This window comes from Oncorhynchus gorbuscha, linkage group LG02, assembly GCF_021184085.1.
Source record: "Oncorhynchus gorbuscha isolate QuinsamMale2020 ecotype Even-year linkage group LG02, OgorEven_v1.0, whole genome shotgun sequence".
Lineage (NCBI taxonomy): Eukaryota > Metazoa > Chordata > Actinopteri > Salmoniformes > Salmonidae > Oncorhynchus > Oncorhynchus gorbuscha.
Genome location: NC_060174.1, coordinates 96,102,204 through 96,115,831, shown reverse-complemented (window position 1 = coordinate 96,115,831; position 13,628 = coordinate 96,102,204). Strand labels below are relative to the sequence as shown.

The 13,628-nt window shown below is 45.0% G+C and overlaps 1 protein-coding gene across 2 annotated transcripts in view; it reads right to left on the bottom strand.

Moving 5' to 3' along the window:
• The window catches only part of LOC124013740 (follistatin-related protein 4-like), a 293,669-nt gene that overhangs the window by 72,388 nt on the left and 207,653 nt on the right, over positions 1-13,628 (bottom strand). For both annotated transcript variants that reach the window (XM_046328219.1, XM_046328228.1), the window contains exons 5-6: positions 9,965-10,155; positions 4,846-4,966 (exon numbers count right to left, since the gene is read on the bottom strand). In XM_046328219.1, coding sequence (XP_046184175.1) covers positions 4,846-4,966; positions 9,965-10,155 — 312 coding nt within the window. The remainder of the gene's footprint in view (positions 1-4,845; positions 4,967-9,964; positions 10,156-13,628) is intronic.

Here is a 13,628-nt window from a genome sequence, read left to right as displayed (position 1 = left end):
CTCGCCTCCTCCTGCTCCTGACCCCTCTCTCCTCCTCCTCCTGACCCCTCTCTCCTCCTCCTCCTGACCCTTATCTCCCCCTCCCCCTCCTCCTCCTCCTCCTGACCCCTCTCGCCTCCTCCTGCTCCTGACCCCTCTCTCCTCTTCCTCCTGACCCCTCTCTCCTCCTCCTGAACCCCTCTCTCCTCCTCCTCCCCCTGACCCCCTCTCTCCTCCTCCCCCTGACCCTCTCACCTCCTCTTGCTCCTAACCCCTCTCTCCTCCTCCTTCTGACCCCTCTCTCCTCCTCCTCCTCCTCCTCCCCCTGACTCCTATCTCCCCTATCTCCTCCACAACAGCCACTTGATTAATTAAGCAGATCTGCTGACGGTGCCAGCCAGCGCAGCTCGGCATGTCCTTATAATTCCATTATTAATGGCAACCATGAAAAACAAATAGACTCCCAGCGAAGGGAGCTCTGAGCACAATGCCTCTAACTCCAGCATTCCCTCTCCTCCCTCGTATTGCATCATTCTTCCTCTCCTCTCCTTTCCTCTACTCCCTTCTCTTCTCCGGCCATGACCCCACTTTCCGACGAAGACTCAGGAGGAGTTGGGATATGCAAAAACAACATCTAATTAATACAAGTGTGAAATAGGACAAATATAACCACCCACAATAGAGAAATACTGTACGCACATCCAGTGTGTAAGAGTCAGTGTACATTTATCTCAGCTCCACCACAGGCACTGCGGCTATTCGACGACCATCACTTATTCCGCTTTGTAAAGAACAAGAGGTCTCTTCTTCTTTTGGCTGAGACAAGCTCTCAAACTTTCCATCATTTATGAACTCACTGCCTTCCTGAAGACAAAAAATGTATACGAAATGCTTCAGTCTGGTTTTAGACTCCATCATAACACTGAGACTGCACTTGTGAAGGGGGTCAATTACTTTTTAATGGCATCAACCGAGGCTCTGCATCTGTCCTCGTGCTCCTAGACCTTAGTGCTGCTTTTGATACCATCGATCACCACATTCTTTTTTGAGAGATTGGTCTACACGGACAAGTTCTGGCCTGGTTTAGATCTTATCTGTTGGAAAGATATCAGTTTGTCTCTGTGAATGGTTTGTCCTCTGACAAATCAACTGTAAATTTCGGTGTTCCTCAAGGTTCCGTTTTAGGACCACTCTTGTTTTCACTATATATTTTACCTCTTGGGGATGTCATTCGAAAACATAATGTTAACTTTCACTGCTATGCGGATGACACACAACTGTACATTTCAATGAAACATGGTGAAGCCCCAAAATTGCCCTCGCTAGAAGCCTGTGTTTCAGACATAAGGAAGTGGATGGCTGCAAACGTTCTACTTTTAAACTCGGACAAAACAGAGATGCTTGTTCTAGGTCTCAAGAAACAAAGAGATCTTCTGTTGAATCTGACAATTAATCTTAATGGTTGTACAGTCGTCCCAAATAAAACTGTGAAGGACCTCAGCTTTACTCTGGACCCTGATCTCTCTTTTGACAAACATATCAAGACTGTTTCAATGACAGCTTTTTCCCATCTACGTAACATTGCAAAAATAATAAACTTTCTGTCCAAATATTATGCAGAAAAAGTAATCCATGCTTTTGTTACTTCTAGGTTAGACTACTGCAATGCTTACTTTCCGGCTACCTGGATAAAGCACTAAATAAATATGATTGAGTGTAGTCTGGCCCAGGAGTGTGAAGGTGAACGGAAAGGCTCTGGAGCAACGAACCTCCTCTGCCTGGCCGGTTCCCCTCTTTCCACTGGGATTCTCTGCCTCTAACCCTATTACAGGGGCTGAGTCACTGGCCTACTGGTGCTCTTTCATGCCGTCCCAGGGAGGGGTGCGTCACTTGAGTGGGTTGAGTCATTGATGTGATCTTCCTGTCTGGGTTGGCGCCCCCCCCTTGGGTTGTGCCGTGGCGGAGATCTTTGTGGGCTATACTCAGCCTCGTCTCAGGATGGAAAGTTGGTGGTTGAAGATATCCCTCTAGTGGTGTGGGGGCTGTGCTTTGGCAAAGTGGGTGGGGTAATATCCTTCCTGTTTGGCCCTGTCCAGGGGTATCATCAGATGGGGCCACAGTGTCTCCAGACCCTCCTGTCTCAGTCTCCAGTATTTATGCTGCAGTAGTTTATGTGTCGGGAGGCTAGGGTCAGTTTGTTATATCTGGAGTACTTCTCCTGTCTTATCCGGTGTCCTGTGTGAATTTAAGTATGCTCTCTCTAATTCTCTCTTTCTCTCTTTCTTTCTCTCTCTCGGAGGACCTGAGCCCTTGGACCATGCCTCAGGACTACCTGGCATGATGACTCTTTGCTGTCCGCAGTCCACTTGGCCATGCTGTTGTTTCAGTTTCAACTGTTCTGCCTGCGGCTATGGAATCCTGACCTGTTCACCGGACTTGCTAACTGTCCCAGACCTATTATTTGACCATGCTGGTCATTTATGAACATTTGAACATCGTTGCCATGTTCTGTTATAATCTCCACCCGGCACAGCCAGAAGAGGACTGGCCACCTCTCATAGCCTGGTTCCTCTCTAGGTTTCTTCCTAGGTTTTGGCCTTTCTAGGGAGTTTTTCCTAGCCAACGTGCTTCAACACCTGCATTGCTTGCTGTTTGGGGTTTTAGGCTGGGTTTCTGTACAGCACTTTGAGATATCAGCTGATGTACGAAGGGCTATATAAATACATGTCATTTGATTTGATTTGACGAATGCTACTATTTGTTGAATACTCATTGGGCCAAAATTCAAGCAGTTATTTTTCTGACTGAAAAATGGTCTGTGATTATAAATGTACAGTTATAGCACGAAGGGAATTGGACATTTATTCAAAACCCTCCTGACAGACCAGGGCAAAGACTAAAGCAACAGGATGCTGGAAACGGAAGAAAATAAACAACAATGCTATGCTGAACTGTCAGATGTAGTAGACAAAGTAGATCAATGTAAATACCATCACTTCCTGAGGGGGGATTTTAAAGCCAGATACCATCACTTCCTTAGGGGGGATTCAAAAGCCAGATACCATCACTTCCTGAGGGGGGTTTCTAAAGCCAGATACCATCACTTCCTTAGGGGGGATTCTAAAGCCAGATACCATCACTTCCTGAGGGGGGATTCTAAAGCCAGATACCATCACTTCCTTAGGGGGGATTCTAAAGCCAGATACCATCACTTCCTGAGGGGGGATTCTAAAGCCAGATCCCATCACTTCCTGAGGGGGGATTCTATAGCCAGATACCATCACTTCCTTAGGGGGGATTCTAAAGCCAGATACCATCACTTCCTGAGGGGGGTTTCTAAAGCCGAATACCATGACTTCCTGAGGGGGGTTTCAAAAGCCAAATACAATCACTTCCTCAGGGGGCTTTCTAACGCCAGATACCATCACTTCCCGAGGGGGGTTTCTAAAGCCAAATACAATCACTTCCTGAGGGGGGTTTCTAAAGCCAATTACGCTCACTTCCTGAGGAGGGGTTTCTAAAGCCAAATACCATCACTTCCTGATTGGGGTTTCCAAAGCCAAATACCATCAGTTCTTGAGGTTGGTTTCTAAAGTCAAATACCATCACTTCCTGAGGGGGGTTTCTAAAGCAAAATACCCTCACTTGCTGAGGGGGGTTTCTAAAGCCAGATACCATCCCTTCCTGATTTGTGTTTCTAAAGCCAGATACCATCACTTCCTGATTAAGGTTTCTAAAGCCAAACACAGTCACTTCCTCAGAGGAGTTTCTAAAGCCAAAGTGAACTCCAACTTTGGAATGAAATTTGTCTTCCTGTTATGGAACAGAACCCTCTCCCTACACAACAGCATCTGCAGAACGGGGCTCTTACCAGTGAATGTCGTTGTCCAGTATATCTACCAAGCATGGCATCCACAGGGAGAGCTTGTGTGGAAACACCTGAGCTATAACCTGGCATCTCGACTTCATTTTCCTTTCACAAGGGAGAACAACTCATCGCAGGAATATCCATCCATTGAATATAAACCATAACACAAGATGAGCCTCTTCTTAATAAATATACCCACTCCTTGTTTTAGTCTTACGTAACACATCAGCCTTGAACAATGTCTGATCAATGACATGTTTTATTAGTCCAACCCTCTCCTTCATCCCCCTGTTAGACATCAGTTATACCCTCCTCCAAACAGACCCACCGCCAGCCATGCTCACAGCCCGTCTGGAAGCTGAAAGCAAAGTAACGGTATAATGACAACAATGATTACACTAAAACCCAATTATTACTACTGTATGGTTAATGACTGTTGAGGCTTAATGGACCTGTGTTTTTTGCGAAAGCCTTCAAAATTGTCCCACACCATCTACTGCTAACAGCCTGTTTATCGGCTTTGTCCAATTGGGTGGACCGTCCTTTTCGGTCTGGGCTATCCATTTTGGGGCTCAGATCGCGTATCTGGTTTCTAATCATACTGGCTGAAATGTATGGGGGAGAGAGGGGGTTTGGTTGTGTAGAGATGGCCTCTCATAGGTAACACAACTCCAGTCATAGGGTGGTTTTGTCATCCTCTGTTCCAGCCCAAATCCAAACTGCCATTATTGTCTGTGTGAATAGGTTTATTAGTTCTGATGACCAGGTGCTCTCAGCCACAGCTCAGCACAGCTCAGAGGCCCATAATGAGACCTGGCTTGGCGAACAGGGCAGAGGACTGCCAGATTGTTGCGTAGCCTGAGCCAGGTTTATCTGGTCTGATCCGGTCTTATCCTGATGAGGTGGCCTGAGAGAGGGGGAAAGAGAAAGAGAGAGAAAGAGAGCGAGATAGAGATAGATTGAGGGGGAGAGATAAGTGGATTTAAAGCTGGACTTACGAAAAGCAGTGTAGAACTCGTGCAGAGTGAGGTGTCCGTCGTTGTTGTAATCATCGTAGCGGAGCAGGTCCTGCATGGTGCACTCCAGCAGACTGTCCTCCAGGTGCTCCTTCATAGAGATCTGGACAGGATGGAAACCATAGACTGTATTACAATGATTATATTCCATGATTCACATTCTAGTTCTGGATATAAACCATGGGACCAAGTCGCATATGACAACTGTCTTCCTTTATTCCCTTAGCGGTCTTCCTTCTTCTCTTAACCTTTATTTTAGCCTTGTTCTATGTTTAATTCCTTTGGGAAAAGAACAGGTGCAAACTATGCACTTGGTGAGTCTTAAATCTGGCCCCATTCTGTACCATCTATAGAGGGAGGAAGAACCTGTGTGCAGAGCAAGTGAAATACTGCTTTACACACTGAGAGAACTGATGATGACATTTAGTGACATTTCTTTTTATTTCTTTCATTTCTCTGATCTTGGATGGATATCTTCCTAAAACAGAATTTATAAATGTTAAAAATTGAAATGTCTCTTGGCTATGTGTCAAGATTAATAACTGCCAACCATGATTTGATCAGCTCTTCAATCAGATCTTTAAAAATGCTGAGATGCGAGAAATAGTTCTTAATATATTCCACGTCGATCCTGTCTCCTCAAAGTATAAAAGTGCCAAGAATGTGTCCCAAATGGCACTCTGTTCCCTACATAGATCAAAAGTATTGCACTATTATATAGGGAATAGGGTGCCAATTGGGAGGCAGGCAGTCTTTTTTTTGTTTAATGGGACAAAGTTATTTTTTAAATAGATCAAAAACCTACACATTGCTTTAGTATAGAAAGTCACACGTTTAATAAAACCATCGTAATTTTCCAATTCAATTTTATAATTAGCAGTGGCTCACCCACGTGATAAAGCAAAGTTGATATTCTAAGCTTTTCCGTTTTGTTCAAGATAGTATATACAGTGCATTCGAAAAGTATTCAGACCCCTTGACAGTTTTCACATTTTGTTACGTTACAGCCTTACTCTATAAAATGATTTTAAAAACATTTTCTCTCATCAATCTACACACAATACCTTATAATGACTAAGCGAAAACAGGTTTTTAGAAATGTTTGCAAATGTATTAAATATAAAAAACAGAAATACCTTATTTACATAAGTAGTCAGACCCTTAGCTATGAGACTCGAAATTGAGCTCAGGTGCATCCTATTTCAATTGATCATCCTTGAGATATTTCTATAACTTGATAGAGTCCACATGTGGTAAATTCCATTGATTGGATATGATTTTGAAAGGCACACACCTGTCTATATAAGATCCCATTGTTGAGAGTGCATGTCAGAGCAGAAACCAAGCAATGAGGTTGAAGGAATTGTGTCGAGGCACAGATCTGGGGAAGGGTACCAAAAAATGTTGCAGCATTGAAAGTCCCAAAGAACACAGTGGCCTCCATCATTCTTAAATGGAAGAGGTTTGGAACCAATAACTGAGAAATTGGGGGAGAAGGGACTTGGTCGGGGATGTGACCAAGAATCTGATGGGCTCTCTGACACACCTTCAGAGTTCCTCTGTTGAGATGGGAGAACCTTCCGGAAGGCCAACCATCTCTGCAGCACTCCACCAATCAGGCCTTTATAGTAGAGTGGCCAGACGGAAGCCAGTCCTCAGTAAAAGGCACATGACAGCCCATTTGGAGGTTGCTAAAAGGCACCTAAAGAAATATTAGACCATGAGAAGTGAGATTCTCTGGTCTGATGAAACCAATATTTAACTCTTTGGACTGAATGCCAAGCGTCACATCTGGATGAAACCTGGCACCATCCCTATGGTGAAGCATGGTGGTGGCAGCGTCATGCTGTGGGGATGTTTTTCAGCGCCAAGAACTGGGAGACTAGTCAGGATCAAGGGAAAGATGAATGGAGCAAAGTACAGAGAGATCCTTGATGAAGACCTGCTCCAGAGCGCTCAGGACCTCAGACTGGGGCAAAGGTTAATCTTCCAACAGGACAATGACCCTAAGCACACAGCCAAGACAACGCAGGAGTGGCTTCTGGACACGTCTCTGAATGTCCTTGAGTGGCCCAGAGCCCTGACTTGAACCTGATCTAACATTTTTGGAGAAACCTGAAAATGTGCAGCGACACTCCCCATCCAACCTGACAGAGCTCAAATCAAATCAAATCAAATCAAATCAAATGTTATTTGTCACATACACATGGTTAGCAGATGTTAATGCGAGTGTAGCGAAATGCTTGTGCTTCTAGTTCCGACAATGCAGTGATAACCAACAAGTAATCTAACTAACAATTCCAAAACTACTGTCTTATACACAGTGTAAGGGGATAAGGAACATGTACATAAGGATATATGAATGAGTGATGGTACAGAGCAGCATACAGTAGATGGTATCGAGTACAGTATATACATATGAGATGAGTGTGTAGACAAAGTAAACAAAGTGGCATAGTTAAAGTGGCTAGTGATACATGTGTTACATAAGGATGCAGTCGATGATGTAGAGTACAGTATATACATATGCATATGAGATGAATAATGTAGGGTAAGTAACATTATATAAGGTAGCATTGTTTAAAGTGGCTAGTGATATATTTACATCATTTCCCATCAATTCCCATTATTAAAATGGCTGGAGTTGGGTCAGTGTCAATGACAGTGTGTTGGCAGCAGCCACTCAGTGTTAGTGGTGGCTGTTTAACAGTCTGATGGCCTTGAGATAGAAGCTGTTTTTCAGTCTCTCTGTCCCAGCTTTGATGCACCTGTACTGACCTCGCCTTCTGGATGATAGCGGGGTGAACAGGCAGTGGTTCGGGTGGTTGATGTCCTTGATGATCTTTATGGCCTTCCTGTAACAACGGGTGGTGTAGGTGTCCTGGAGGGCAGGTAGTTTGCCCCCGGTGATGCGTTGTGCAGTCCTCACTACCCTCTGGAGAGCCTTACGGTTGAGGGCGGAGCAGTTGCCGTACCAGGTGGTGATACAGCCCGCCAGGATGCTCTCGATTGTGCATCTGTAGAAGTTTGTGAGTGCTTTTGGTGACAAGCCAAATTTCTTCAGCCTCCTGAGGTTGAATAGGCGCTGCTGCGCCTTCTTCACGACGCTGTCAGTGTGAGTGGACCCATTCAGTTTGTCTGTGATGTGTATGCCGAGGAACTTAAAACTAGCTACCCTCTCCACTACTGTTCCATCGATGTGGATAGGGGGGTGTTCCCTCTGCTGTTTCCTGAAGTCCACAATCATCTCCTTAGTTTTGTTGACGTTGAGTGTGAGGTTATTTTCCTGACACCACACTCCGAGGGCCCTCACCTCCTCCCTGTAGGCCGTCTCGTCGTTGTTGGTAATCAAGCCTACCACTGTTGTGTCGTCCGCAAACTTGATGATTGAGTTGGAGGCGTGCGTGGCCACGCAGTCGTGGGTGAACAGGGAGTACAGGAGAGGGCTCAGAACGCACCCTTGTGGGGCCCCCGTGTTGAGGATCAGCGGGGAGGAGATGTTGTTGCCTACCCTCACCACCTGGGGGCGGCCCGTCAGGAAGTCCAGTACCCAGTTGCACAGGGCGGGGTCGAGACCCAGGGTCTCGAGCTTGATGACGAGCTTGGAGGGTACTATGGTGTTGAATGCCGAGCTGTAGTCGATGAACAGCATTCTCACATAGGTATTCCTCTTGTCCAGGTGGGTTAGGGCAGTGTGCAGTGTGGTTGAGATTGCATCGTCTGTGGACCTATTTGGGCGGTAAGCAAATTGGAGTGGGTCTAGGGTGTCAGGTAGGGTGGAGGTGATATGGTCCTTGACTAGTCTCTCAAAGCACTTCATGATGACGGAAGTGAGTGCTACGGGCGGTAGTCGTTTAGCTCAGTTACCTTAGCTTTCTTGGGAACAGGAACAATGGTGGCCCTCTTGAAGCATGTGGGAACAGCAGACTGGTATAGGGATTGATTGAATATGTCCGTAAACACACCGGCCAGCTGGTCTGCGCATGCTCTGAGGGCGCGGCTGGGGATGCCGTCTGGGCCTGCAGCCTTGCGAGGGTTAACACGTTTAAATGTCTTGCTCACCTCGGCTGCAGTGAAGGAGAGACCGCATGTTTCCGTTGCAGGCCGTGTCAGTGGCACTGTATTGTCCTCAAAGCGGGCAAAAAAGTTATTTAGTCTGCCTGGGAGCAAGACATCCTGGTCCGTAACTGGGCTGGATTTCATCTTGTAGTCCGTGATTGACTGTAGACCCTGCCACATGCCTCTTATGTCTGAGCCATTGAATTGAGATTCCACTTTGTCTCTGTACTGACGCTTAGCTTGTTTAATAGCCTTACGGAGGGAATAGCTGCACTGTTTGTATTCAGTCATGTTGCCAGACACCTTGCCCTGATTAAAAGCAGTGGTTCGCGCTTTCAGTTTCACGCGAATGCTGCCATCGAGGATCTGCAGAGAAGAATGCAGAGAAGAATGGGAGAAATTCCCCAAATATACTGTAGGTGTGCCAAGCTTGTAGTGTCATACTCAAGAAAAATCGAGGCCAAAGGTGCTTTAACAAACTACTGAGTAAAGGGTCTAAATACTTATATAAATGTGATATTTTGGTTTTGTATTTTTAATAGATTAGCAAAAATGTCTATAAACATGTTTTTGCTATGTAATTATGGGGTGGTGTGTGTAGATTGGTGAGAAAAAAAAAGAATTGAATACATTTTAGAATAAAGCTGTAACATAACAAAATGTGTAAAAAGTGAAGTGGTCTGAATACTTTCTGAATGCACCGTAGGCTATGATCACTTACAGATCACCTACTCATTGGTCTAAAACATTTCCACAGGTCACAATTTGAATTATACCATTATCATTTTGTAATTCATTTTGAACGATAGCATTGTGTTGAGAGAGAACAAGAGGTTCACCCTAACCTTTCTCAAAGAAATGTAATTAACCAACTCTAACTACGTTTTGTTTCATTAAGTAGCCTGAACTGGTCCCATTGGGCCCTGGTCAAAAGTAGGGAATAGTAGAAGTACTAATCACCCATGGGTGGAGATTCATCCAAAAACACCAGTCAGTGTGGCCCTGATGCCCACCGTAATCTAATTCTCTGAGAAGTACACACCTGTGCCAACTCGTCACTGCCCAGACGGCCGTCCTGGTCCACGTCCAGGTACTTAAACATGGTGTCCACCAGGGCTCTCTTCTGGTCCATGTCTCTCAACGTGTTCCTGTCCCCGCCGGTTAGGCCTTTAGGCTGCATATCCAGCAGCATACTCTTCAGCTTGTTGTACTCCGCCATGGTGCACGTATCCCCTATAAAAACACAACACAGACTTTCAATTAACCTCATTAGGTTACAATGACCTTACTGCTGCAGGACTAATTGACTTTGGAGGATGGTTAAGTGTGTAAGAGTGTGTGTGTAAGAGTGTGTGTGTGTGTGCGTGTGTGTGCGTGCGTGTGTGTGTGTGTGTGTGTGTGTGTGTGTGTGTGTGTGTGTGTGTGTGTGTGTGTGTGTGTGTGTGTGTGTGTGTGTGTGTGTGTGTGTGTGTGTGTGTGTGTGTGTGTGTGTGTGTGTGTGTGTGTGTGTGTGTGTGTGTGTGTGTGTGTGTGTGTGTGTGTAAGCTTGCTTCTGTACGAGCTGCAGTGTGCCTGTGTATCTGCTTGCATAATATGTTTGCAGGGGGTCCAATTAATTATATTTAATCTTCCAATCCACATGAAAACAAAAGGTAAACAGTCTCGTTGAGATACATTTGATGGTTTTGTCCTATTTCACTTGCTGAGGGATTAACACCCATGTTTCAAACACAGCATCAAATCCTGCCTGGTGTGTTTCCTAGCCCCCTGATGAATATGTACAGAGGAATGGAGGAGCCTAGATTAATCAAGTGAAGCTGAGAGTGTGTTTATTCCTTACTTAAAGTTATGCAAACACAGGCCACCCACTGCGTGCCTCTTTAGGACTTAATATGAATGGAGAGCATCGCTCGGCTCCCCCTTCCCTCCCCTTCCCTCCATCAACTTAGTCCTTCCCTCCACCAACTCAGCTGCCTATGATAGTTGACAGGAGGTTGGAGAGGTGCCTGTGCATCTCTGCCAAGTGATGAGCGCACAAAATATTAAAAGCTCATTGATATGAAGTCATTAGAAAATGTCCCCTGATCGCTGCAAAGAGCCATACCCTTTCCGGCGAGGACAAGAGATGGATTGCAATGCCTAATTCAGATTATAAACTGGGTGGTTCGAGTCCTGAATGCTGATTGGCTGACATCTGTGGTATATCAGACCATATACCACGGGTATGACAAAAAAAATATTCTTACTGCTCTAATTACGTTGGTAATCAGTTAATAATAGCAATAAGGCACCTCAGGGGTTTGTGATTCATGGCTAGTATACCATGGCTAAGGGTTGTGTCAAGGCACTCCGCGTTGTCTAAGAACAGCCCTTAGCCATGGTATATTGCCATATACCAAACCCCCTCTGGCCTTATTGCTTAAGTAGACTTCAACATCAATTAATGACGTCCAGAGCGTCCAGTCTGCAGGCCCCCTGGTTCCCCCACAGCAGTACTGATTCCCCAACATCATATCTGTTAACCTTCCTGTCACTCCTACAAGCTCATCCAGAGTTCTGTTAAAGGGACAATCAACAGTTGCTACATCCATTTTTGGACTTAGATTAATGATATGATTCTTGAAGATTATAACTTATAAATGCCTCATGAGCTTAGGTTAACTGTCGTATCCTATCAGAACCTAAAATATAAGCTTGCTTCAATGTTTGTAAACAAACACTATATATCCTCAAAACATGCTTAAAACTATACTTTTTATATCATTGATGGTCAGTCCTTGCGTTCATTGTTCTGTCTATGAATTTTAGAGCGATTACATTTCTCCAGGATTATCCGGCAGCTTTTTACCAGCAACTACCAATTGCCGCTTTAAGGCTCTAGAAAGAAGAAATGTCTCCTACATTGCTTTTTGGTGACACACAGAGGCCTGATGACTAAATTATGTTCCTTTCTTCTTCAGGACATGACCGACCCAAACAAACCAGACCTTTACGGGCACTATTTTGCCTAACCTGTATTGTCTGTTTGAGCGAAACTTGTGCCGTTGAAAAGACCCGCCGCTGGCACTGCTCTGGTGCTTTCCATTAGCATGACATGGGGTCAATGCACCAGCCCTTTCTCTTCTCCTGCATTCCGTGGCTGATCAATCATTGATGAACCTGCCAGGAAGATGGGGAGGGATTCTATTTTCAAGTTTTGAAATCCGGTAATGAAATACATCTATGAAGGTGGCGGTGTGAGGAGAAAGGTCAATGGTGATACGGGATAAGTTGTTATGACACGCCATTAATCCAGGATCCTCAATTATCTCCTCGCTTTTTCCGGGGAATAGATCTCATGACCTTTCACAGACAACCGGGCCATCTGCAGCGGTCCACGGCATGCAAGAGGCAATCATGTCAAGGTCTCGGCTAAATCCCTGTTCAACGTTATTCCTTCTGGGGGGATGGAATGTGCCACGGAACAGACACCAGGGATCATCACATATTCAGTCATCATCGCTGCTTTCAAAGGAAATGAAAATCAAGGACTGCAAACCAGCGATTTACATTGTTTTCTTTATCCATTTGTTGAGATGAATGTCCTTATTTTCCCCAGTGATGCTCAGTGATGTCCCCTGCATGTCCTAGCAATAACTATTTCTCATTCTGCTGAACCCAGCAGCTAAGGAATCAGACTATCTTACAGTATATCCTCCTGTCGCTGAACTTGTACTGTACTTGGGGCTGAAATTCACTTTACTGCCTGGTTGAAATGTTAGCTGCTTAAGTGAGCGATCCGAACCTGATGTCAATGTCCGGGAGACAACACCCAGTGCAATTCTGCTGTTCAACCGAGAACAACCTCAGAGCACCCTTTTTCTAATGTCAGGAAGAAGAAGAAACTAGCCACCATGCTGCTACAGGGACAATGTGTGAACTGGTCAACTACATTTACAAGGATAAATTAGAATATATAGCGCAGATACACTGAACAAAAGAAGAGAGTATCTAATCGAGCTATTAAAAATGACAAAAATAAAAGAGTAGGTGTCTGAAGGCCTCCTTAAATCTGTTCTGATTCGGAAGTATCAGACACAAACGAGTAAAGCATATTCTAATATATCAGCTGATGGAACCTTACTACAATGCCTCAAGGGCGTGAGTGGTGCTCCTGTTTGATTTATGATACCGTGACCTCCATGGGCTGAGATGATTGGGTTATTTATCGCCATGCCGTCTGTGTCCTGCTAACGCAGAAAGATTGACTTCCCTCTTCGGTAATTATGGCGATGATAGATAGATAGATACTTTCCTCACTCCACTTGAGCGACATCAGGTCAGAAGTCATCGTCTTCGTCCCAAATAGCATCCTAGTCCTTGTGTGGTGCACCACTTTTGACCAGAGTTCTATGGGCCCTGGTCAAAAGTAATCCACTAAATAGGGCATAAGGTGCCATTTGGGATGCAGACGGTGAATCAATGCCTGGTCAGGGGTCCTTTGAGAGTTATATGTTGCATGGACATTGCCCTCTTTGAGACATGAGCCAATTAAATACTTGCCCGTTTAATTTAGACATAAGTTCTCACAGGGATAGCCTATAACTATCGCCCAAAGCCAACTAAAGTAGCCTGTGATGCAGAATCTAACGGCAGCCACATACTGTACTGTAATAGAGAAAACTTTACTTCTGTCTCAATCTGCCAGGGTAAATAAAGTACATGTA